General features: G+C 42.3%; 1 protein-coding gene across 4 annotated transcripts in view; it reads left to right on the forward strand.

Annotated features, from left to right (window-relative positions):
• ELMO1 (engulfment and cell motility 1) overlaps positions 1-23,179 on the forward strand; it is a 578,573-nt gene that overhangs the window by 166,364 nt on the left and 389,030 nt on the right. For 3 of the 4 annotated variants that reach the window (XM_007981596.3, XM_007981595.3, XM_073008961.1), the window contains exons 5-6: positions 5,869-5,919; positions 17,660-17,829. In XM_007981596.3, the coding sequence (XP_007979787.1) occupies positions 5,869-5,919; positions 17,660-17,829 (221 nt within the window). The remainder of the gene's footprint in view (positions 1-5,868; positions 5,920-17,659; positions 17,830-23,179) is intronic. The other variant, XM_073008962.1, reaches the window with a different exon arrangement.

The raw sequence follows: 23,179 nt of genomic DNA on the forward strand, positions 1-23,179 counted from the left end.
AATTGGAAGTTTGGTTTAGTTGGGTCTTTCAAAGCATGTATGGGTCATGATACAACAGTTCAGATTGGTGGAAACTGCAGGTTTCGAGGCAAGGGATTCAAAGAATCTTAGAGGACAAACAGTTGATGTTTTTCATTTGAGTTTCTGGGTCTTTCAGAAAGTTCCTGTAATGAGCAGTCATGCCATCTGCCTAAGCAGGAGACTTCTGGAAGAATAAAGTTATGCCAGTGAAGACAGAGGAAGCATACAAAGTGCTGTTACTGCAGACATTGGAAGGTGTATATTCTCAGTGACCAGCTGAGTGTGGGGGTGAGGTAGACAGTTTCTGTTCTCAGCCCAGAGGCTCTGGATTCCTTTCTCATGAAGCAGCCACATGACCCTTGTTCCCAAAGCCTGAGCTTTGCAATTCTTCTCAGGAGAATATTTGTGGACAGATATGACTGCCATATTGCCCAGCTGGCTCCTCGAGAGAGATGACACGTTTGCTAACAGCAAATCAGAGCTGGAGCGCCACTCCTTACTCTTGCTCCTCCCTCTTTTTAAATGGTGGAAGATCAGTCTACCTTTCAAGTGTCCCGTCTTCCTTTTCTTCCTGCATCTCTGGCTCTAAGCAACCACACAGGACTTTTCTCTGTTCCATGAGGAGGTCTTGTCCTTTCGTGCCTCAGAGCTTTGAGATGTGCTGTTTCCACCTCTCTCCTGGGAAATCCTGCCTATGTGCAGAGGGCCATCTTGAATGTCATCTCCTCTAAAAACCTTTGCTGCACACCCTGTTCTTCCCCTCTCCTCGCATCACACCTATGTGCTGATGCAGCGCTGGTCACCCCCGGGTCTCTGCCATGGTACAGATACAGTTATTACATGTCAGTTTCTCTCACTGACCAATTCCCAGCAGACGGGAATTAGTCCTATTTAACTTTGTATCTGCCTTGATGCCTCATCTGTGCCTGGCATAGAGTAGTTTAGCCATTTATTCAACAGATAGTTTTTGAGTGCCGGCATGTGCCGGGTCATAGGTGTCCACTGTTCTGGATGGGAGTGATATACACATACTAAACTATCTGCTCTCTTGGAGGTGACATCTTAGGGGTGAGGGAGACAGCCAATGAACAAAAAAGATGAATAAGTAAAAGCACATAGACAGCACTTATTGATGCTTAGAGGGCTGCTCCCTCTGAAACAGACTGAGGGTTGAAAGGATAAAAAAAGTGGGTGAGAGATTCCCTGCCTCCAATACGAAGCATGCTTGTGAGACAGAATTCCTCCTTAGACATGCTGGTCAACTTACAGAAGAGGTATGCATTTGCTAATATTTGTTATCCTGCTGGGTAGATGTTTCTGTCCTTGGTGTAACGTAGATTGTATTATTATTATTATTTATTATTTACGTATAGGGTCTAGCTAAAAACAAATAATATAGCAGTGTGCTTTTTATGTATTATTTTTGTGCTTAATAATAAACAGTGAACTCTCTCCCTTTCTCTCTCTGTCTCTCTCATTTCTTTTTAGCATTTGCAATGTGCCAGGCACCGTTTTAAGGACTTTAAATGGGTTATCTCACTTGGTCCTCAGAATAACCTTAGGAAATAGGCAATATCCTCGTTTTCCATATGAGAAAGCCGGGGACATGAGAAAGCTGGGAGCATAAGGACAACCATGCCACCTGCACCAGGTTTTCCCGCTTGGAAGTGAAATGTGTGTCCAGTCTGGGTGGCCCCGTCACTTTTAAGCTGTGCACTATGCCTCCTGTGTGGGATTTATGGAGTCGGAACAATGACAAGCCTCTTCCTTTGTTAATGAAGTTTACATCTTAAGTTAGGCCTTTCGTACAAAGCCAAAGGTGTCATCAGCACATGGTGAAAAAGCTGTAATCCAGTTGACTTTCTGGATAGAATATGCAGTGGTCTATCATTGCCTTTGTTTCTGAGTTTGCTCTGCCTTTCTGCCAGGACCTTAAATTTTTAATGCATATTTTATTAGTTCTTCTACATATCTCCTTTTCATTTGAAGTACAAGACACTGATTTAAAAGCATGGGGGAAGGAAAGGAGAGAAGATAAATGTAATTGTTGACTGAGAAGGCACAGGCAGAAGGTGCTGCTGTCTCTGGGACAGCAGGAATTGCTCCCATTCTTGAGCCAGTTCGAGTCTAGATGCAGTGCCTGTGTCGGTTTCCTCTTGTTCTTATTCACCTCTAACAGTGCATTGTTCTTCCCACTTTTGGGAAGAGAACTTAGGTCTGAGGAATTAAGTCGCTTGTACTGAGTCCACTCAGCTGGTGGGAAGCAGAGCAGGAATTGAGCCCAGCTTTATCAGAGGATTTAATCATGCTTTGCTTTGAAACAAACAATCATCAAGACCCTTTCTGGAAAGCAGTCTTGCTTGGGTTCCAAAAAGGAAGCAGTGAACCTTGAAGGAGTGCCTGAGGGAGCCTAGAGGCCAATGAAGAACTTCTCCCAGCCCTCCTCCCACCCAGCACCCAGTATGTCGCCTTGGGTGTGGTGGGGAAGCCCTGGGACTCTGGGGAGCATTCCTTGGCACTTAGGAATCCAGTCTTGATTATTTGCTGTCGTGTATGTTGAGCGACTGATGAACTCTCCCCTCTGAGGGTAAATGCAAGGTCTGGGTCTTGCCTTTGTCAGGCACACAGAGCACAGCCTTTGTTGTCAGATTACCTGGGTTTGAGTCCTCTCATCCCCTCCATGATGTTGGGCAAATAGCTTATCCTCTCAGCAGCTTTGCTTTCTTATCTTTAACGTGGGCATAGAGGTGTAATGTTGGTTACATAAGCATGAGAAACAAAAACTCCCAGCCCAGTTCCTTTCAATAAATGTTAGTTTATTGCTTATGTTAGGAATGCCTCATCACAACTCCAAACTTCCATGATTATTAGAAAGATTATTTCTGGGCCAGGTGTAGTGGCTTACATCTATAATCCCAACACTTTGGGAGGCCGAGGTGGGCGGATCACAAGGTCAGGAGTTCGAGACCAGCTTGCCCAATATGGTGAAACCTCGTCTCTACTAAAAATACAAAAATTAGCCGAGCATGGTGGTGGGCACCTATAGTCACAGCTACTCGAGAGGCTGAGGCAGGAGAATCGCTTGAACATGGGAGGCGGAGGTTACAGTGAGCCGAGATTGTGCCACTACACTCCAGCCTAGATGACAGAGCAAGAGTCCTTCTGGGGAGAAAAAAAAAAAAAAAAAAGATTGTTTCTAAACCCTCCTGACATTTTTATACCCCTAGAGCCTTCTTCCCTTCCTGTTTGGAAAATTTGCTAAGAATAAATTAGACCTCTTTCCTCTTAGGAAGGGAACTGCCTTAAGCCTTATATGAACAGGTGTGCCTGACCCAAGGGTTCAATCAGCATGTCTGCTGGCTCACTCTGAGACTTGTTCTTCATAGTCACTAATACAAAGGAATTTTCATTCTCCATCTTATTTTCTCATGTTGTTTAGAGCTTGAGCAAAGAAAGGGTATGTTATGTATTCGGCTTCCTTAGAACTCTGTTGTTAGTATTTGCCATCTTCCTTTTCATTTCTCACAGAGTCAGAATTTTAGAGTTGAAAAGAGATTTTAAAAATGACTCGAATTCATTTCCCCATCTCCTATCTCAGCCTGCCTGCCAAGAGACATTCAGTACCATGCTTACATGCTTCCGGTAATGACGAGCTGGCTCTCTCCAGAGGTGACCCAGTGCATCAGGGGATGCTCTACACTGGGCTAAATTGCACACGTAGGGCCCGGATCTGGTGGTGTTGGGTTTTCGGGTCTGCCTGCACTTGGTGTGAAATGTTCAGATCTGCTTTTCTTTGGGAGGGAATTCTGGCCTGAAGGCTGCCCCCTTCTGGGTGGTTCTTTTAGAAAATTCATTGTCCAAAAAGTCATCAGAATTGGCTGAGGAAGCAAGCAATTTTATGTGTCTTTGGCATCTCATCAAGAAATTTCCTACCACTTCAGTGTGTCTACTGAGTCCTGAGCAGACTCCAGCTTGTGGCTTGATCTTATATTATGCAAGGTAGTGATCCTGAAGGCAGATTTATTAACCCCCAACTTCAGCATACCAGGTAGGGCATGCAACCATGGTGAGTCCTGGAAGGCCTCCTCCTGGAAATTGGGTGTGGTGTATACTCTACTGGAAGAAAATAAAACCACCAATGAAATTCTATCTTCAATGTCAAAGATGCTGTATTAATCTGTTCTTACGCTGCTATAAACAACTACCTGAGACTAGGTAATTTATAAAGAAAAGAGGGTTTAATTGACTCACAGTTCTGCATGGCTGGGGAGGCCTCAAAAAACTTACAAATATGGTAGAAAGGTAAGCAGGCACGTCTTACATGGCAGCGAGTGAGAGAGTGTGTGAAAGAAGCAAAGGGGAAAGAGCCCCTTATAAAACCATCAGATCTCGTGAGAACTCACTTACTCTCATGAGAACGGCATGAGGGAAACTGGCCCTGTGATCCGATCGCCTTCCCCCAGGTCCCTCTCTCAACACATGGGGATTATGATTGAAGAAGAGACTTTGGTGGGGACACAAAGCCAAACCACATCAGGTGCTAAGTGATAGCTTCATAACACTCACTTCAAATATACTTGCCACATGGAGGCAGGCTGATTGGAGAGCTGCTTATTTATGCTATTTATTCTTAACTTCAAGGCAACATGCAAAAGGAACCAGCAAATGTTAAGAAATGAAGCTCTTTAATAACCCTTTTAAAGAAACAGCTTTACTGAGACAGATGTCACAATGATCCACCTTTTAAAGGGGGTGTTTAGTGCATTCACAGTGTTGTGCAGCCATCACCAATCTAGTTCCAAAACATTTGCATCACCCCAGAAGAAAACACTGAACCCACCGAGCAGTCATTCCCATTGCTTCCCTCCCCTAGCCTTAGGCAACCATTTATCTTAATGCCTGATTCTATTGATTTGCCCATCCTGGACATTTCATGCAAACGCAGTTATGTAACATGAAGCCTTTGTGTCTGGCATCTTTCACTTAGTGTAATGTTTTCAAGGTTCATCCATGTTGTAGCATGTATTGGTACTTTATTCCTTTTATTAATTTTAAGACAAAGTTTCACTCTTGTTTTCTATGCTGGAGTGTAGTGGTGCAATCTCAGCTCACTGCAACCTCTGTCTCCTGGGTTCAAGCAATTCTCCTGTCTCAGCCTCCTGAGTAGCTGGGATTACAGGCACCCGCCACCATGCGTGGCTAATTTTTTTTTGTTTGTTTGTATTTTTAGTAGAGATGGGGTTTCATCGTGTTGGTCAAGCTGGTCTTGAACTCCTGACCTCAGGTGATCCACCTGCCTTGGCCTTCCAAAGTGCTGGGATTACAGGTGTGAGCCACCATGCCTTTTATTCCTTTTTTATGACTTATTAATTTTCTGTGGAATGGAAAGAACACATTTTGCTTATCCATTTATCGAGTAGTGGACTTATGTATTGTTTCTACTTTTTGGCTATTACAGATAATGTTTCTGTAAACATTAGTGCACAAATTCTTGTGTGGACACATGCTTTCAGTTCTATTGGGTAAATATGTAAGAGTATAATTGTAGGAGTCAGGAATTGTAGAAATGTAGGAGTCAGGTCATATGCCCTTAATAACCTTTAAAATTACTTTTTTTTGTTTGCTATACTTGGGACCCATATTCCTTTTCTTTGGGTTTATATTCACTTCCTTTGTACTGAATATTGTCAGATAGAAAGTTAACAGCCTTTCTAGAAATAATTAAAAATTATTCAAGTGAGAATAAACTGAATGCCTGTTTTATCTGCTAGATTATATTTGCCTTTGTTCTCTTCTTTACCAAGCTTTTACTTGAAGATTTACAAAGTTTTTTTATTTCTTTTCCAGAACCGCAATGAGATAAAAAATGGCACTATCCTTCGATTAACCAAATCTCCAGTAAGTCGATCTCAGCTTCTAACTTCCCAGTAAATTCTTTGCTCTGCGTTTCTGCTATATGTGAGATATTAATTTTTGAGGATGACTTTAGTGCAAAGCAAAAGGCTTCCAGAATGTCCTGACATGCAGATTCTGGATTAGCAGGAATGCTCCTCCATAGATTTCCCACTGCAGAGGAGGAAGACCTTACTCCAAGCGAAGGGCAAGCTTGTCTGACCTGTGGCCCAGGATAGCTTTGAATTCACAAATTCATAAACTGTCTTAAAACATCATGAGTTTTTTTGTATTTTATTTAGTTATTCAGCTATCGTTAGTGTATTTTATGTGTGGCCCAAGACATTCTTCTTCTTCTTGTGGCCCAAGGAAGTTAAAAGATTGGACACCTCTGCTTTAAGGTTTGAGTTTGGAGGTCATCTTAACAACTTCTGTGTTACAACTGGGATCACTCACCTGTACCAACTGGTTTTACCCACCTGCTCACACATGCACCTAATGCCATCTGAGCAAATTCAGACAACAAACAAACAAAACCAAAGTCGGTTATTTCCCTTTAAAGTCAGTGTGTGTGTGTGTGTTTGTGTGAAAGAGAGAGTTTAAGTACTTTGTAGCTTTAATGGGTTATTACAACAATTCATAAAAATAATTTACAAATGTTGGCCACTTCACTGTTCCATTGACAGCTGATTCTACATAAAGAACTTTAGAGTCTTCTGAATTAAAGCTGCTAAACAAGATGCTACAGTATATTTAGACTATTGTAGTCGATGATGTCTCTTTTCTTGATCTTTCCTACTTGCTTGGCGATACTTTAGGTAGTAACATTAGCATATTTAACTATGTTATTTTACAGTGCATTTCATTACTTTCTTAAAAAAATAATCTGCCCCAAATACACCACGTGTTACTATTTTCACTCTGCATATGTGATGAAAACTGTGTCTAACTATCATTTTCAGTTTCCACTGAAGCCATGTGGTAGGCTAAAAATAAATTTAAAAATTGGGAAAAGCATCTGGCTAAAATTAAGCTGTGGGTACTATAACTACCATAAATTCTTATTGTTGAAAATTACATTAGAGCGGCTTAGAAACTCCTAAACATTTTACCCAATAACATCCTGAACCTAAAAACAGTGATGAGCTCAGTGGAGTGAGTTGCTACAGTTGGCAGAACTGTCTTTGATGCCTGCTTTGCTACTTAATGGAAATTATAATCTTTACTCATTTTTCAGTGGCTACATGATGAGCTGAGGCATTTTTGTCTGACTTTGCATTGGTCTTCTTACTCAAGTCAGCATGAATGAATGTTAATTTGACCTTTAGACCATTGTTTTGTTTGGTTTTTGTAGTTTCTATTTATCCTGCTAAATGTAATCATCTGCTTGCTGGACAGAAAAAGTAGACCTTGCCTTTTATTTCCTTTTAGAGTCTAAAAGACAGGTTTTTAATCAAAGCCTTCTCTAAGGCAAAGGAGGAGTTAGTTTCATTTTTTTATTGCTGTGGATTCATGAACAAAATTTCCACAATCTAAGTCACTCCTTGAAAGAAGGCTGGATATGAGACAGGGTGAAGTTTTTCAGCATCCCAAAGGAAACTTAGGATGACTTGTCATCAGGGAGAATGGAATTTGTGTTCTTCAGAGAATGATCCTCACATTCCCAGCTCAGTGAATGGAAAGATGTGAAAGCCCATGTAAGAGGCACTATTAAAGATGGGAGCCCACCTGCAAGAGACTGGCTTACGGTTTCCAAAAAGCAGTGGTCCCCAAACCTGGATCAGCTGTGAAACTTTGAAAATGCTGATATCTGGTGCCTTAATAGAGAGGGTGGATTACAGTATTTGGGAATTGGCCCCAGGAATCTGCATTTTTAAGCAACCACGTTGTGTTGTGGCTGTGGCCACAGGGTCTAGAATTGGGAAGTTACTCTATAAGCAAGACATTTTCGATCTGTGAACTTTAAATAGGTTGTTTTTTATAATTTTGCATTTAGCTGAAAAATACAGGTTGCATATACGCGTTCATTTTTATATACACAATAAAAATATGTTTAAAAAAAAAAAAAAGAAACACCTATTAAGCTACCATAAAGAAGCCAGCAGATGGTGTTATGCTAGCTTTTGAAGTTCCTTCTGCCTCAGCTGAACTCTCCCTGAAGCCAGATAAGGACATCTCAACACCCACACGGATATACATACGCGCGCGCACACACAACACACACACTCCTGTTTTTGTGTAATGTGTAGCTATGCTGAGTTTTACCTCCACTCTGTCAAAGGTGGTCGTTTTGTTGATTGATGAATTTGTTTTCTGTCTCCATTTATCACAGAACAGTCCCTCTAGATTGTTCCTAGAGAATTAGGTCATTGATACTAGAGGATCTAAACAAACAACCTGCACTGTTTAATTTGTAATAGGCCTTGTACATGGCTGCTGCTTCTCCACTGCGTGGTACATCTTTAGATAGTCTCTCTAGTGGCCATGTTAAACAAGGGTATCTTTCTAGTGTGGTATGTTTATCCATCTCCTGTTACCATAAAAATATAGGCCGGGTGCGGTGGCACACACCTGTAATCCCAGTACTTTAGGCGGCCAAGGCGAGTGAATCACGAGGTCAAGAGTTCAAGACCAGCCTGGCCAAGATGGCGAAACCCCGTCACTACTAAAAATACAAAAATTAGCCGGGCATGGTGGTGGGTGCCTGTAATCCCAGCTACTCAGATGGCTGAGGCAGAGAATTGCTTGAACCCGGGAGGCAAGGGTTACAGTGAGCTGAGATCACGCCACTGCACTCCAGCCTGGGCGACAGAATAATATATATATATAGAGGGGGTGGGGAGAGAGAGAGAGAGAGGGAGAGAGCGAGAGAGAGCGAGAGAGAGAGAGACAGCGAGTGCGTGTGTGCGCCAGGAACACACCCAGAGAATGTGTGCAAATGTGTGTGACCTTTGGAGCAGTCAGGGTTTGGGGAACTTGTGAGTGCAGAGCTGAATAGTGTGTCCTACCTGCCATGATCATAATAGCTGTGGGCATGGAGTCTGAGGTCCTCTGTTGCATGCAGCATATTTTAAAATCAGCTTTGGCTATTGTTCGTAGCAGAAGAAGCTTGGCTTGCCAGACCATTGTTGTTACTTTTCTGAAATTTTTGTTTTAAGAGGTGCTTACGGTGACTATATTTGTAGTCTTGAAGTGGAGAGAAACTTCTAAATAGAATACAAAACACAGAAGCCATAAAGAAAAAGATCAGTAAATTTGACTACCAAAAAATTAAAACAACCCCACAAAAACTTTGTGTTTGGAAAGAATTCCAGAAGCATGTATGTATGTGTCTGTCTATCTATCTATCTATCTATCTGTCTATCTATCTATCTATGAAGAACTGCAGCCTCTCTTACAGATGAAAATCTACAGTCCTAGATAATCAAAGTGTGAGGGAAAGATGGTGTGGGGTCAGGATTTTGAAAATTTGAAGTAGAGTCTATTTGTGTGCCCTCTTTGGAGGGCAATTTAGTGGTATTCACCCAAGTTTAAAATACATATACCCTTGTCTTAACAGTACTGCTGCTGGGAATTTATATAATAAATAGACTCACAAAAGCACTGCAGGATGAACACACACACACACACACACACACACGCCCAAGCATGGCTATATGCATCATTGTTTTTAGTGATCAAAAACTGGGAACCTGTTATATGTCTATCAGTTGGACTAGGTAAGTGCTGTAGATAATTTTTATGTTGTGGAATACTGTGCAGTTATTAGTAAGAATGTGATACGTGCTGCCGAGGAGGTATCTCTAAAGCATGTTATAAACACAAAAGCAGGTTGCAGAACATCCTGTATAGAAGGATGCCTGTTATGTATGTGGAAAGGAAGTGTGTGTATATTCAGATAAAGGGATACAACGTTTCTCAAGGGATACCTACAAGAAACTTAACTTTGGGCTAACTTTATTTTTTTATTTGATAACTTCCAGTAGCACTCTGTGTGTGTGTGTGTGTGTGTGTGTATTATTATTTTTTTGAGATGGAGTCTTGCTCTGTGGCCCAGGCTGGAGTATAGTGGCACGATTGTGGCTCACTGAAACCTCCATCTCCTGGGTTCAAGTAATTCTCCTGCCTCAGCCTCCCAAGTAGCTGGGACTACAGGTGTGCGCCACCATGCCTGACTAATTTTTGTATTTTTAGTAGAGACAGGGTTTCCCCATGTTGGCAAGGCTGGTCTCGAACTCCTGACCTTAAGTTATCCGCCTGCCTCAGCCTCCCAAAGTGCTGGGATTACAGGCGTGAGCCACCGCGCCCGGCTGTACTCATATTATTTCTACCTCTCTTATTTGCTGGTATTATTTTTAATTAAAGAAAACACAAATATATATTTAAGGCCGTTATAGTACAAAAGAGGCGAATCATAATGTCCCATGCTAAAAACATGTCAGGATTGCAAACTATGAGATTTTTTGTGAACCCTATTATATGCGAACTGAATTATTGCCCATTATGCCTTCTTTTGGCCTGTGTGGACGTATTACAGAAAGCAGAACTGCTCATCAAGTCCCTAGTGTTGCTTTGTCAGCTGTAAGCATAATCTTCGCTTTCTGCTCTTTCTGGTTTAGGGAGCTGGTATCAGCGTTATCTAGGTCAGAGGGCCTGTCATAATGATTTTTGGGTTTTGTTCCTTCTGGCAATAAGAAAAATGGTATTATCTCAGTCATTGTGTAGATTCAGGTTATCAGAGATTCTTAATAAGCCCATTAATGCCTTTTTTTTGAAATTCCATTTTTCAATTCAGGTTTTCCATTTTTCTCTCCTGGTTTGAGAAACTAATAAAGGGTTGTAAAATGCCTTAAATTCTATTTCTTGCCATCGCTTTCGGCAGCCTGGCTCATGGGAGAAGAAGCCATTGGAGGCTGACGGGCAGAGGAGTCACAGGATGCCCAGGCTGCTGCCCAAGGACAGATTGCAACGGCGGCCAGGCACAGGGTCAGAGTTTCTTGCAGGTTCAGGAGATGCAGGGGGCTTGGGCTACATGCCTTGTAGGGAATTGGAGAGTTGGAAGGAGTGTTATGGAGGGCAAGCCCCAGAGCTTCAGGATGTGGTGCTCTTTGAGCTAGGATGTCCTGTTCCTCCCGGTGCTCTGGCAAAATTAACTGTGTGCTGTTTACTGGAATAGAAAGGTGGAGAGGATGAAAAGTTTGAGATGCTCATTATGTGTCCATGAGGATATGTCATCAACTAGGAAGCCTGGAGAGATGCAGATGTGCCAGCCACCCCCGTAGAAATGTCGTTTAAAGCTGTGGGCTGGAAGAAGTCACCATGGGGAAAGTAGAGGAGAGGGCTCAGCACAGACCCCTGGGGACACTCTAAGGTTTAGAGGAGGAGCCGAACAAGAAGCCAGGTGAGCCAAGTGTTTCAAGGAGGAGGGAGTATTTACGTGTGTTGGAGGCTGCCCAGGTAATAAGGAAGATGAGATGAGGGTGGTTCCTGGGCTGCCACCTAGAGGTATTAATAGCATCGTAGAGACACTCTCCATGCAGGGCTGGACAGGGGCGCCTCATAAGAGCGGGGAGAATAGGAGGTAGAATGGAGGCAACACTTTAGAGCTACTCCCTCTTCCAAAACTTTTGCTGAAAATGCAAGCAGAGAAATGAGGAAGTAGCTATAGGGAAATTGGGTCAATGGCTGTTTTTACCTTTCTGTTTATTTTTTTTAAAGATGGGAGATTTTGGAGACTTTTGCAGTTGGAAATGATCCACTGCAGAGAGAGAACTGATGATACAGAAGAAAGGGAGATAAATTTGAAGTAGAATAGTTGAGAAGGCCAGGGGAGAGGAGATCCAGAGCTGAGGGGAAGAGCTGACTTTTGGTAGGAAACAGGGTCCCTGCCACACAGCAGCTATTAGGAGGAAGCAGAGCTTGAGGGTAGAGATGCCAGCAGCTGGTGCTGTTAGAAGTAGGAAGATGAAGGAACTCCTGGCTGATTGCTTTGATTTCCTCAATGAAATGATCACCAATGGAGGGGAGGCAGCAGAAAGGCATAGAGGGGGTTTAAGGAGAGAAGAAAAGATGTGGAGGAGTTATTCTGAAAGGACGTAGCAAACATTCCAGGAAAATATTGGATTGCTGGGCAACATTGACCGTACATTTGAAGATATCTATTAAACTGTTGAACCTAAGGATGTTTTTAGACTACTCTTTAATTGGCATCGTGGATCCAGAGTTATGCTAGCAGTTTCTTGGGGATGATTTTAACTTGTATCTTCGGGAGAGAGATGTTAAATGCTTGACACGCACACACTACCAGTACCCTTTCCTGTGCCCACGGCTAATCCTTTATGAGCTGTTTCCTCCCTTGGAGTCTGGAGTCTGAGTTCCAGAACCCTTTCCTATCTGGGACATGAGGTAGCCACATCTAGCTGTTTCAATGGCCCAAAGTAAAACTTTTTTTCTATCCTTAGAACAATACCAGAAAATAAAACTTGCTGTCTGATACAGAGATCTATGTGACTATTAGATTCTTTTCATGTGTGCTGGTTGCTTGAAAAATCAGAACTAAGGCTCTCTTATTTTTTTAATAATGTTGACTCTTTCCTCCCAAATATAAAAATGGTGCAGATTCGTTATGGAAAATGCAAAAACTAAAGCTTCCTGCAAAGAAAACTGTTTAGAATATTACAATTCATAAATAAGCACAGGTCACATCTACTTGCTTTCTTTGATCATTTGTATGCAAATGCGTGAATACATATGTGTGCATACATGAATGTATATTCATTTATAGGTTCATATATAGATGCATTTAGACATTCATATATATATGTATTCATTTGTACATTCATTTAGTGAAATGTGTTTTGAACTCGTGGTAAATGCCACACTTCTATATGTTGGGTGACATTATATTCTAGCAGATACACACACTCCATAGCACATATTCCCACCTCCCGCAAACAATAAAATATGTTTGCATCCTGGCTATTTCTCTTAATATTGCCTCGTGAGGATGTTCTCACTATTTTACATTCTCTAAAAGTTCCACATGTAGTTCCATATAATATTTCATCCTATGACCATATCATGACTATTTCACCATTGTCCTATTGGTAAACACAATGGCTGCTCAATGTTTGGCTATGAATGCTGTTTTAAGGGCTCCAACTGTACTACACATTCATCTCAGATACTTACATGCATCCATTCAGGGAAGCACATCACCACCAGGGATTCCTTCAGCTCTGCATGCTCATGAACATCCTAGGCTACCTTGCCTGCCGCTTCCACACCCTCACTTCCCTCCACACCCCCTGGCCTGCAGACCCCAGACACATCAGTCCTCTCCTTTCTCTCCCTCCAGACAGACCAGGCTTGTTCCACCTGAATCAGGGTTTTGACACTAACCATTGATGCTGCCCAGAATATTCCACTCCCCAATGTGGTGGGGTCTTTCTTGTCAGTCAGATCTTTCCTTGGATGTCACTACCTTAGGTTGCTTGTCCCTGAAAACCACTCCATCTAAAGAAGCCATCAGTCACTCTCTAACGCAAACCCTCCACTTTAGGTTTTGCTATAAAACATCAATATTTGATTTTTTATTGTTAATTTTAAAAGTTACCCACCTGCCACATCAAGCTTGGGTGAGCCCCGGGAGGGTGAGAACCTTGGCTGTCTTATTTGTTGCTGTATCCCAAATGTGCAGAACAATGTCAAGCTTTTCAGAAGTATATGTTGAACCAGTGAATGAGGATCCTGAGGATTTTGAAGGGACATTCCTTTCCACTGGATAACTGGAAAGACTTGTCTGAGAAGAGGCTAAGCAAAATTATATACAGAGTGATCTGCAATAACTAATATCCAAAAACAAAATTTCCTTACAAAACTCTAATCTTTTAAGAACAAAACCTTTGATTCCCACTTTTTTTGTATAATAAAAGCTGTATTTCCAGATTATTTAGAAATTAGAGAAGATAAAAAGAAGGTATATCCGTGCCTGTTCTGGATTCAGTTGGAAAAACATTGCATTAAAAGGGTCCCACCAGTTTGACATAACATTTTGATTGGCGGTCACTTGTGGGACTCACCTCTGTGGGTCACCTTTTCCTGGCAGACTCTGTGATGAGGGTTACCGCCCAGCTGAGATGCAATTTGTCACACTGTGGGTGGAAGGGAACCTTAAACATGATCTCATCACAGTTCCTCGGTGTACCTACCAATGGGGAAAATGAGGCCAAGAGAAGTGAAGAGAGAAGTTCACTGTGGCTGCAGAGATAGCCAGTGAAAGAGATGTAAGTGGCCCTGCCTCTGACTCCTGGCTCATGGAACTTTCCATCATGGTCCCCTCACCTCCTGGCTTGCCACACTCCTCCCCTCCTCTTTAGTGACCGTATCTCCTCCAGTTGTTCACCTATGTCCTAAGATGAAGAGGGAAATTTACCCCAAAGCAAACACTGTGGGAACTGCACTTTTTGAAGAACGGCTGTCTCCTTAGATATGGGTACCAAGGGAAGGAGCAAGGCCTGCAGGGAGTTAAGAACAGCCCCATGCCAATAGAACACATCATTCTCAGGCGCTGGGCTGAGTGCAGGAGACGGGTGAATAGTTCTATAGGAACTTTCCAGGTCATTGAGTCTATGAGCTTTGTTGTAGTGTGGCAGTTTGGAGAAGGCTTTACTGCTATTATGGGAGTGACTCCTTGGCTAAGATCCCAGTAAGTTAGGATATTGCTTTGCTGTTCTTACATGTGACCATCTTGGTAAAATATTTTCAATTTCTGTAGCAGCAACCCATGAGCGGCTGTGGGATTTGGGAGGACTCCGCAGTCTTGACTCCTCTGCCTGGGACACTTGTCCTTTTCAGGTTTCCGTTCTCTCCTCACTTCTTTTATTTTAAAATTTATTTATTTATTTACTTTTAAGTAGGTAAGTATGAAGGCATGTAAATGAAGTAGGAAGAATAGGTATAATAAATTATATATTAATAAGAGTAGGTATAATAAATTCCATCTACTTAGCTTCCACATTACTGACTTTTTCTTTGTTTTCTTAGCAAAGGTTCTTCCTTAAAAGTGCACAGCTTTTAGAAGGGCAAGCACCTTTTCTTTAGGTACCGTAAACCAGGAGGGCCTCCTTGTGTTGCAGCTGGGGAAGATCAGGTGGTAGTTGAAAAACACAATCAGCTGGGCGGGGTGGCTCACACCTGTAATCCCAGCACTTTGGGAGGCCGAGGCAGGTGGATCACCTGAGGTCAGGAGTTCAAGACCAGCCTGGCCAACATGGTGAAACCCTGTGTCTACTAAAAATACAAAAATTAGCCAGGCATGGTGCAGGAACTTGTAATCCCAGCTACTCAGGAGGCTGAGACAGGAGAACCGCTTGAACCGGGAGGCAAAGGTTGCAGTGAGCCGAGATTGTGCCAGTGCACTGCAGCCTGGGTGACAGCAAGACTCCATCTCAAAAAAAAAGAAAAGAAAAGAAAAAAGAAAGAAAGAAAAACACCACAGAGCTGCTTATTCTATAATCACAGAGAGATGCAGCATCCTGAGTGACGTAGAGCAGTGGTCCTCAGTGTGTGATTCCCAGGCCAGCAGCAGCACCACCTAGGATCTGGTTAAACACACAATTTTTGGGACCCCACTCCAGGCCTTTAGAACCAGAAACTCTAGGGGTGGCCCATGGTCTGTGTTTTAAGAAGTCATCCAGGTGATTCTTACACAGGCAACAATTTGAGATCCACTGTTTACAGTGTGTTTTCTGGAGTCCAGCTGCCCAGGTTCTATTTTAACTTCAGCCTTGATAAGCTGTGTGACCTTGGGCAAGTAACCTAACTTCCCTGAACTTCAATTTCCTTTGTCAAAGACTATGATAGGACCTACCCGGTGGGACTATTGCGCAGATTAAATGAAGGTATTTAGAATAGTGGCTCATAAAAAGTGCTAGGTAACTGTTGGCCGTTTTTCATATTGGTATGAACTGCATCAAACACTATTAGTTAGCATTAATAATGACAATGAAATAATTTTTGGGTACTCATTATTGTCATAACCTAGATAGTAAATGCAAACATCCTTCTTGGAGAAAAAATACACTTTTCAAGGAATTTGAAATGATTTGCTTGGGTTAACTATTATATGTTCATGTGAATGCTGTATATATATTTGAAAATTTTGGAAAATACTATATCCCTGAACAATTTTAAGAAATAAATAATTCTCACCCAGCTCTCCACTCTCCCTTTTAGTATTTGAGTGATGTGTGGGTTATCTGTAGATCAGTGAATAGATAAGTAGGGAGGGCTCTTGTTTTCCTCCCTGCTCTTTTCCCTCTTTTATAATTTCTGATGCAAAGCATCTGTTTTTGGTTTTAATTAAATGGGAGACCTGAGCACATCTGTGACCAAGTGATGGGGGCATGGGTTCTATCCCTGTCTCGGGTCCTAAAGAATTGGATCAGTTCCCCTGTTGAATCCTTTTCTCTTCTTGAGGGCTGCTTCCAGGTGACAGTGGAGGGGGAGCTGGGCAAGGAGGGAGGGCTCTGTGGCTGTGGACCTTCTGGGGTGGAGTCCTTCTGCTCTTAGGACCTGTGTGGATTCCCTCCCCCATTCCAGGCAGGGTCTGTGGCCAGCACTGGTTTTGCCTTCAATACCTATGTGGTTCTCCTGCCTCCACTCTGCAACCTTAACCTGTGATAGTTCACAGGGGGTTCCTGAGAGAGTTGTAACCAGTGTCTGTTGAGGAGAGATACCTCATTAATGTGGTCAACACCCTATCTTCTCCCTCTCTAAAATATAACACGGTTTCAAAAGAGAAAGCAAGTACCTGAGAAAGAGAATATGATGATGGCATAGTGCTTCAACCACAGTGATTCTGAGTTAAATAAAACCACGACAGATACTCAGTTATCTGTATTAAGCAAAAACACAGGCAGAACATTTTATTCCTTTGTGTTTCTTACTGCCTGCCTCAACTGAAAGGTAGATATGAAAACCTCGACTGGATGAATAAGACATCTGGACTATAAATTATTACCCAGAAGTTCAGCTTCTCTAATATATTTCGATTCCTCTATGTTCTGCATGTAGAAGCCAAGTGTAAATGCCTCAAAAGTAATTCTAGGCATAGCTGTTAATTTGGTTTCCTAATTATTTAGTTTTAAATTCACACAAGTAGCCAATGCATGTGAAACACATGTTGTTGAAAATTGAAATTTACAAGCATGGTTGTGGAGTGCTGGAAGATTTGCAGTAACCTAGAAAGATCATTTGGGTGGCTAATGAAGCTTCCGAACACGTGTAGGCAGTTATTACTCACAGTATTGACTGAACAGGTGAGCATGCTGTATAAATTTGTGTAATTGCTTAACTGAGCAAATAGCTTTCAGTTGCTTTTACATAATTTTACTTAAAGGGTAAATACTTCCCCTTTCCTCCCTCCTTTCTGCCACATCCTGTTCAGTTTCTAGGGCTTTAATATTCTTGTACTCTTGCTCTTGGTCTTTTCCTCGAAATGAAAATCCCAACTCCTTTGAGAAGAACCCAAGTGTTTCCTGTCGTGAGATGAGCGGACCTCGCTCTGAAGGTGGAGTGTTTGGGTTGGAAGCCTTGAAGCCTGTCCTTGAGATGCCCACTCTGTAATATGCAGATAGTGTTGTGCTTTTGGCCTTTGTAGCTCTGTTTCTCATTGAAACATAAATCTGTTTTGCTGTTGTGGTTTCCTTTGTCAACACTCTTCCCTTTGCTTTTGCCCCGGAAGGCTCAGAACGCCCAGCAGCTCCATGAACGAATCCAGTCCTCGAGTATGGATGCCAAACTGGAAGCTCTGAAGGACTTGGCCAGCCTCTCCCGGGATGTCACATTTGCCCAGGAGTTTATAAACCTGGATGGCATCTCTCTCCTCACGCAGATGGTGGAGAGCGGCACTGAGTAAGCGTCTTTTTTCCTAACTTCCACGGCTGTCCTATGTGTCTCAGCGTTTTGAATATTATTACATTCCTTACACTTGCAAACTGTTCTAAAGATCAGAGCCTTGGTTAGACTCAGGAACAAAATAGTTTTTAAGATAGTGGCAAGGCAGTGGGTTTGTAATTTCAGTAGTTCTCCATCCTTTGCCCACCAACATCTAGTATCTGAGACAAAATAGAAATCCATCAAGTGCTAGAAATTTCAGATTTATGTGGAAAAGTATAATGTCATTATCTCAGAGGGCCTTGCCAACAATGAAATTATAACTCGACAAAACATTAATCCCTCATATTCCTTGCCTATCCCTAAGAAAAATTTTCCCTCTCTTAATCCATTAAAATATTAGATTACCTAATTATGTTTCTTTATTGACAGCTCAAGCTAGTTCAAGTTATGTTTCAAAGTATAAAACCAGGTCGAGATATCATCCCTGAAGTAATTTTAAAACTTAATACTTGAATGATTAAGTACTTGTCATTAATTACTTGAAATTAAATGCAGTCATCATGTATTAATGACCTACTGTGTGCATACAAAAGAGTTGAACATGGGAAAATTTTTTCATATGAGCCTTGCCTTCCAGAAATTGATGGTCTATTATATGGGCAGAATTCTATTGTGTATAATTCCTCCTGAGAGCCAGGAGTCTAGATGGCAGACCCATTATCTCTCTCTCTCTCTCTCTCTCTCTTTTTTTTATTTGAGATGGAGTCTTTGTCGCCCAGGCCGGAGTGCTGTGGTGCAATCTCTGTTCACTGCAACCTCCACCTCCTGGGTTCAAGTGATCCTCCCGCCTCAGCCTCCTTAGTAGCTGGGATTTCAGGCATGTGCCACCACACCCAGCTAAGGTTTTTTTTTTTGGGGGGGGGGGCGGCGGGGGGAGACGGAGTCTCACTCTGTAACCAAGCTGGAATGTAGTGGCACGATCTCGGTTCATTGCAAGCTCTGCCTCCTGGGTTCAAGCCATTCTCCTTCCTCAGACTCCCGAGTAGCTAGGACTACAGGTGTGTGCCACCACACCCAGCTGATTTTTGTATTTTTAGTAGAGATGGGATTTCACCATGTCCACCAGTATGGTCTCGATCTCTCGACCTGGTGGTCCACCCGCCTCAGCCTCCCAAGGTGTTGGGATTACAGGCGTGAGCCACCGCACCCGGCCTAATTTTTGTATTTTTAGTAGAGATGGAGTTTCATTCACCACGTTGGCCAGGCTGGTCTCGAACTCCTGACCTCAAATGATCCGTCTGCGTCTGCCTCCCAAAGTTCTGAGACTACAGGCATGTGACACCACACCCAGCTAGTTTTTGTGTTTTTAGTAGAGACAGGGTTTCACCGTGTCAGCCAGGATGGTCTCGATCTCTTGACCTCACGATCTGCCCGCCTCGGCCTCCCAAAGTATTGGGATTACAGGTGGGAGCCCCCATGCCCGGCCTAATTTTTGTATTTTTAGTAGAGACGGGGTTTCACCACGTTGGCCAGGCTGGTCTCAAACTCCTGACCTCAAATGATCTGCCTGCCTCTGCCTCCCAAAGTGCTGGGATTCCAGGCGTGAGCCACCGTGCCTGGCTGGAACCCATTATATCTCAAAGAGCCCCACAGAGGAGATGAGTGTGAACTGTCCTTGAGGGAGCTGGAGTTCCACCAGGAGGGAGGAAGGAATGTGCCTTCCTACTGGGGAGCTCCCCTTCTCAGCGAAGGCTTGGGTTCTCTGGTGTGAGTGTGGAGCATCAGGAACCAGGCAGAACTGATGCTGTGTGTGTGCCTTGTCAACATTCTTTTTCTCAGTGCTGTGGCCTTACTTTATGACACATCTTCACCTGCAGAACAGCCCAAAAGATTCACCATTCCTCAGACCTAGGATGGGGGACAGCAGTTCTGAATTCTCTCTCCATGCTGCACATGTATTATACAATGTGAGAGAATGTCAGTATTGAATGTATTTTATGTGAACTAAAGCCACAGAATGCCTTTCTTAAAAAAAGGAGTATCATGCTCATTAATATCTTAACTACAGTCGCGCACTGCATAAGAACATTTCGATCAGTGGTAGACCACAAATATAATGGTGGTCTCATGAGATTATAATGGAGCTGCGCTATACAGCTGTACCATTTTTTTATCTTTTATGCCATGGTTTTACTATACCTTTTCTCTGTTTGGATACACGAATATTTGCTGTTGTGTTACCATTGCCTGCACTACTCAGCATAGTAACATGCTGTACAGGTTTGCAGCCTAGAAGCAATAAGCTGTGCCACAAAGCCTAGGTGTGTCGTAGGCTATACCATGTGTGTTTATGTAAGTACACTCTATGATGTTCACACAACAAAATCACCTAATGATGCATTTCTTAGCATGTATCCCATTGTTAAGCAACACATGACTGTATTTATAATAATCAGTAAGCTGTCCCGGCTTGATACCTACAGCCCGGTTTCGAACAGATAAACAGAGCTTAAGGCCAGATGTTAGGTGAATTCTCTTTTGCATTTGTCTCTTACACTTTCCCATCACACTATGTTTGTGGGAAGGAGCGATCTCTCTCTGAGTCACCTTTGTGACCCCCTTCCTGTTTTAGCGTAAGTTCAAAGTTACGCTACTTTTGGGGATGGAGGAAGGAGGGACTGGAGTTGCAAGGCCTACTGCCATCCTTCTGCTGGTCCTGCATCTCACGCTCAGAGGTGGCTTATTTAATCCACAGCACATTTTTCACATCTTTTGCTAAGATTAAAAAGAAAAGAGTCATTTTTCTTATAAGAAATCCTGGCTTCTCTGTTAAACTTAGAGCAAGACTTCAATCAATTAACAGGAAATCTTTGGGATAGAAACCACACAAATTAAATAGGTCCTGCAATTTGGAAGGCATTTAGTCATGACTCCTGGGCAAGGTTCCAGCTGGAGAAGGTGGTGGTTTCCTAAGCAGGACCCATGGAAATTTTTGTAAACATTGAAGAAATGTTGCTAGAATTTTTCGCCTTACTTTTAGGAATAATGAGATTCAGAGATGACTTGCCTCCTCCTCATTATCCAAGGCTGGGCTTTTTTTTTTTTTTTTTTTTTTTTGTACACTTGATAAGTTCTTGGATACATGTGCAGAATGTGCAGGTTTGCTACATAGGTATCCACATGCCATGGTGGTTTGCTGTACCCATCAACCCGTCATCTGCATTAGGTCTTTCTCCTAATGTTATCCCTCCCCTAGCCTCTAACCGCTGACAGGCCCCAGTGTGTGATGTTCCCCTCCCTGTGTCTATGTGTTCTCATTGTTCAACTTCCACTTATGAGTGAGAACATATGGTGTTTGGTTTTCTGCTCTTGTGTTAGTTTGCTGATACTGATGTTTGCCAGCTTCATCCATGTCCCTGCAAAGTACATGATCTCATCCTTTTTTATGGCCGTATAGTATTCCGTGGTGTATATGTGCCACATTTTCTTTATCCAGTCTATCATTGATGGACATTTGGGTTGATTCCAAGTCTTTGCTGATATGAACAGTGCTGCAGTAAACATACGTGTGCATGTGTCTTTATAGTAGAATGATTTATAATCCTTTGTGTATATACCCAGTAATGGGATTGCTGGATCAAATGTTATTTCTGGTTCTAGATCTTTGAGGAATTGCCAGAGTGTCTTCCACAATGGTTGAACTAATTTACACTCCCACCAACAGTGTAAAAGCATTCCTATTTCTCCACATCCTCTCCAGCATCCGTTGTTTCCTGACTTTTTAATGATCACCATTCTAACTGGCATGAGATGGCATCTCATTGCGGTTTTGATTTGCATTTCTCTAATGACCAGTGGTGATGAACTTTTTTTCATATGTTTTTTGGCCACATAAATGTCTTCTTTTGAGAATTGTCTGTTCATATCCTTGACCCACTTTTTGGTAGGGTTGTTTGTTTTTTTCTTGTAAATTTGTTTAAGTTCCTTGTAGATTCTGGATATTAGCGCTTTGTCAGATGGATATATTGCAAAATTTTTCTCCCATTCTGTAAGTTGCCTTTTTACTGTGGTGATAATTTCCTTTGCTGTCCAGAAGCTCTTTAGTTTAATTAGATCCCATTTGTCTATTTTGGCTTTTGTTGCCACTGCTTTTGGTGTTTTAGTCATGAAGTCTTTGTGCATGCCTATGTCCTGAATGGTATTCCTAGGTTTTCTTCTAGGGTTTTTATGGTTTTAGGTCTTACGTTTAAGTCTTTACTCCATCTTGAGTTAATTTGTGTATAAGGTGTAAGGAAGGGGCCCAGTTTTAGTTTTCTGCATATGGCTAGCCAGTTTTCCCAGGGCCATTTATTAAATAGGGAATCCTTTCCCCATTGCTTGTTTTTGTCAGGTTTGTCAAAGATCAGATGGTTGTAGATGTGTGTGGCATTATTTCTGAGGCCTCTGTTCTGTTCCATTGGTCTGTATATCTGTTTTGGTACCAGTACTATGGTGTTCTGGTCACTGTAGCCTTGTGGTATAGTGTGAAGTCAGGTAGCGTAACGCTTAAGAATGTTCTTTGTGCTTAGGAATGTCTTGATTATATGGGCTCTTTCTTTGGTTCCGTGTAAAATTCGAAGTATTTTTTTCTAATTCTATGAAGAAAGTCAATGGTAGCTTGATGGGGATAGAATAGAATCTATAAATTACTTTGGGCAGTATGGCCATTTTCATTTGTTTGTGTCCTCTTTCCTTGAGCAGTGGTTTGTAGTTCTCCTTGAAGAGGTCCTTCACATCCCTTGTAAGTTGTATTCCTAGGTATTTTATTCTCTTTGAAGCAATTGTGAATGGGAGTTCACTCATGATTTGGCTCTCTGTTTGTCTGTTATTGGTGTATAGGAATGCTTGAGATTTTTGCACATTGATTTTGTATCCTGAGACTTTGCTGAAGTTCCTTATCAGCTTAAGGAGATTTTGCGCTGAGATGTTGGGGTTTTCTAATTTTGCAATCATATCATCTGCAAACAGACAATTTGACTTCTCTTCCTATTTGAATACCCTTTATTTCTTTCTCTTGCCTGATTGCCCTAGCCAGAACTTCCAATACTATGTTGAAATAGGAGTGGTGAGAGAGGGCATCCTTGTCTTGTGCCGGTTTTCAAAGGGAATGCTTCCGGATTTTGCTCATTCAGTATGATATTGGCTGTGGGTTTGTCAGAAATAGCCCTTATTATTTTGAGATGTTCATAAGTGAAGGAGAAATAAAATCCTTTGCAGGCAAGCAAATGGTGAGAGATTTTGCCACTACAGGGCTGGGCTTTTAAAAGGTCTCTCTCCAGCTGGTACTGGGTGGGGCCATGGAGCAAAGTCAGTAACAGAGGAACAA

The sequence above is a fragment of the Chlorocebus sabaeus genome, chromosome 21 (genome assembly GCF_047675955.1).
Source record: "Chlorocebus sabaeus isolate Y175 chromosome 21, mChlSab1.0.hap1, whole genome shotgun sequence".
NCBI lineage: Eukaryota > Metazoa > Chordata > Mammalia > Primates > Cercopithecidae > Chlorocebus > Chlorocebus sabaeus.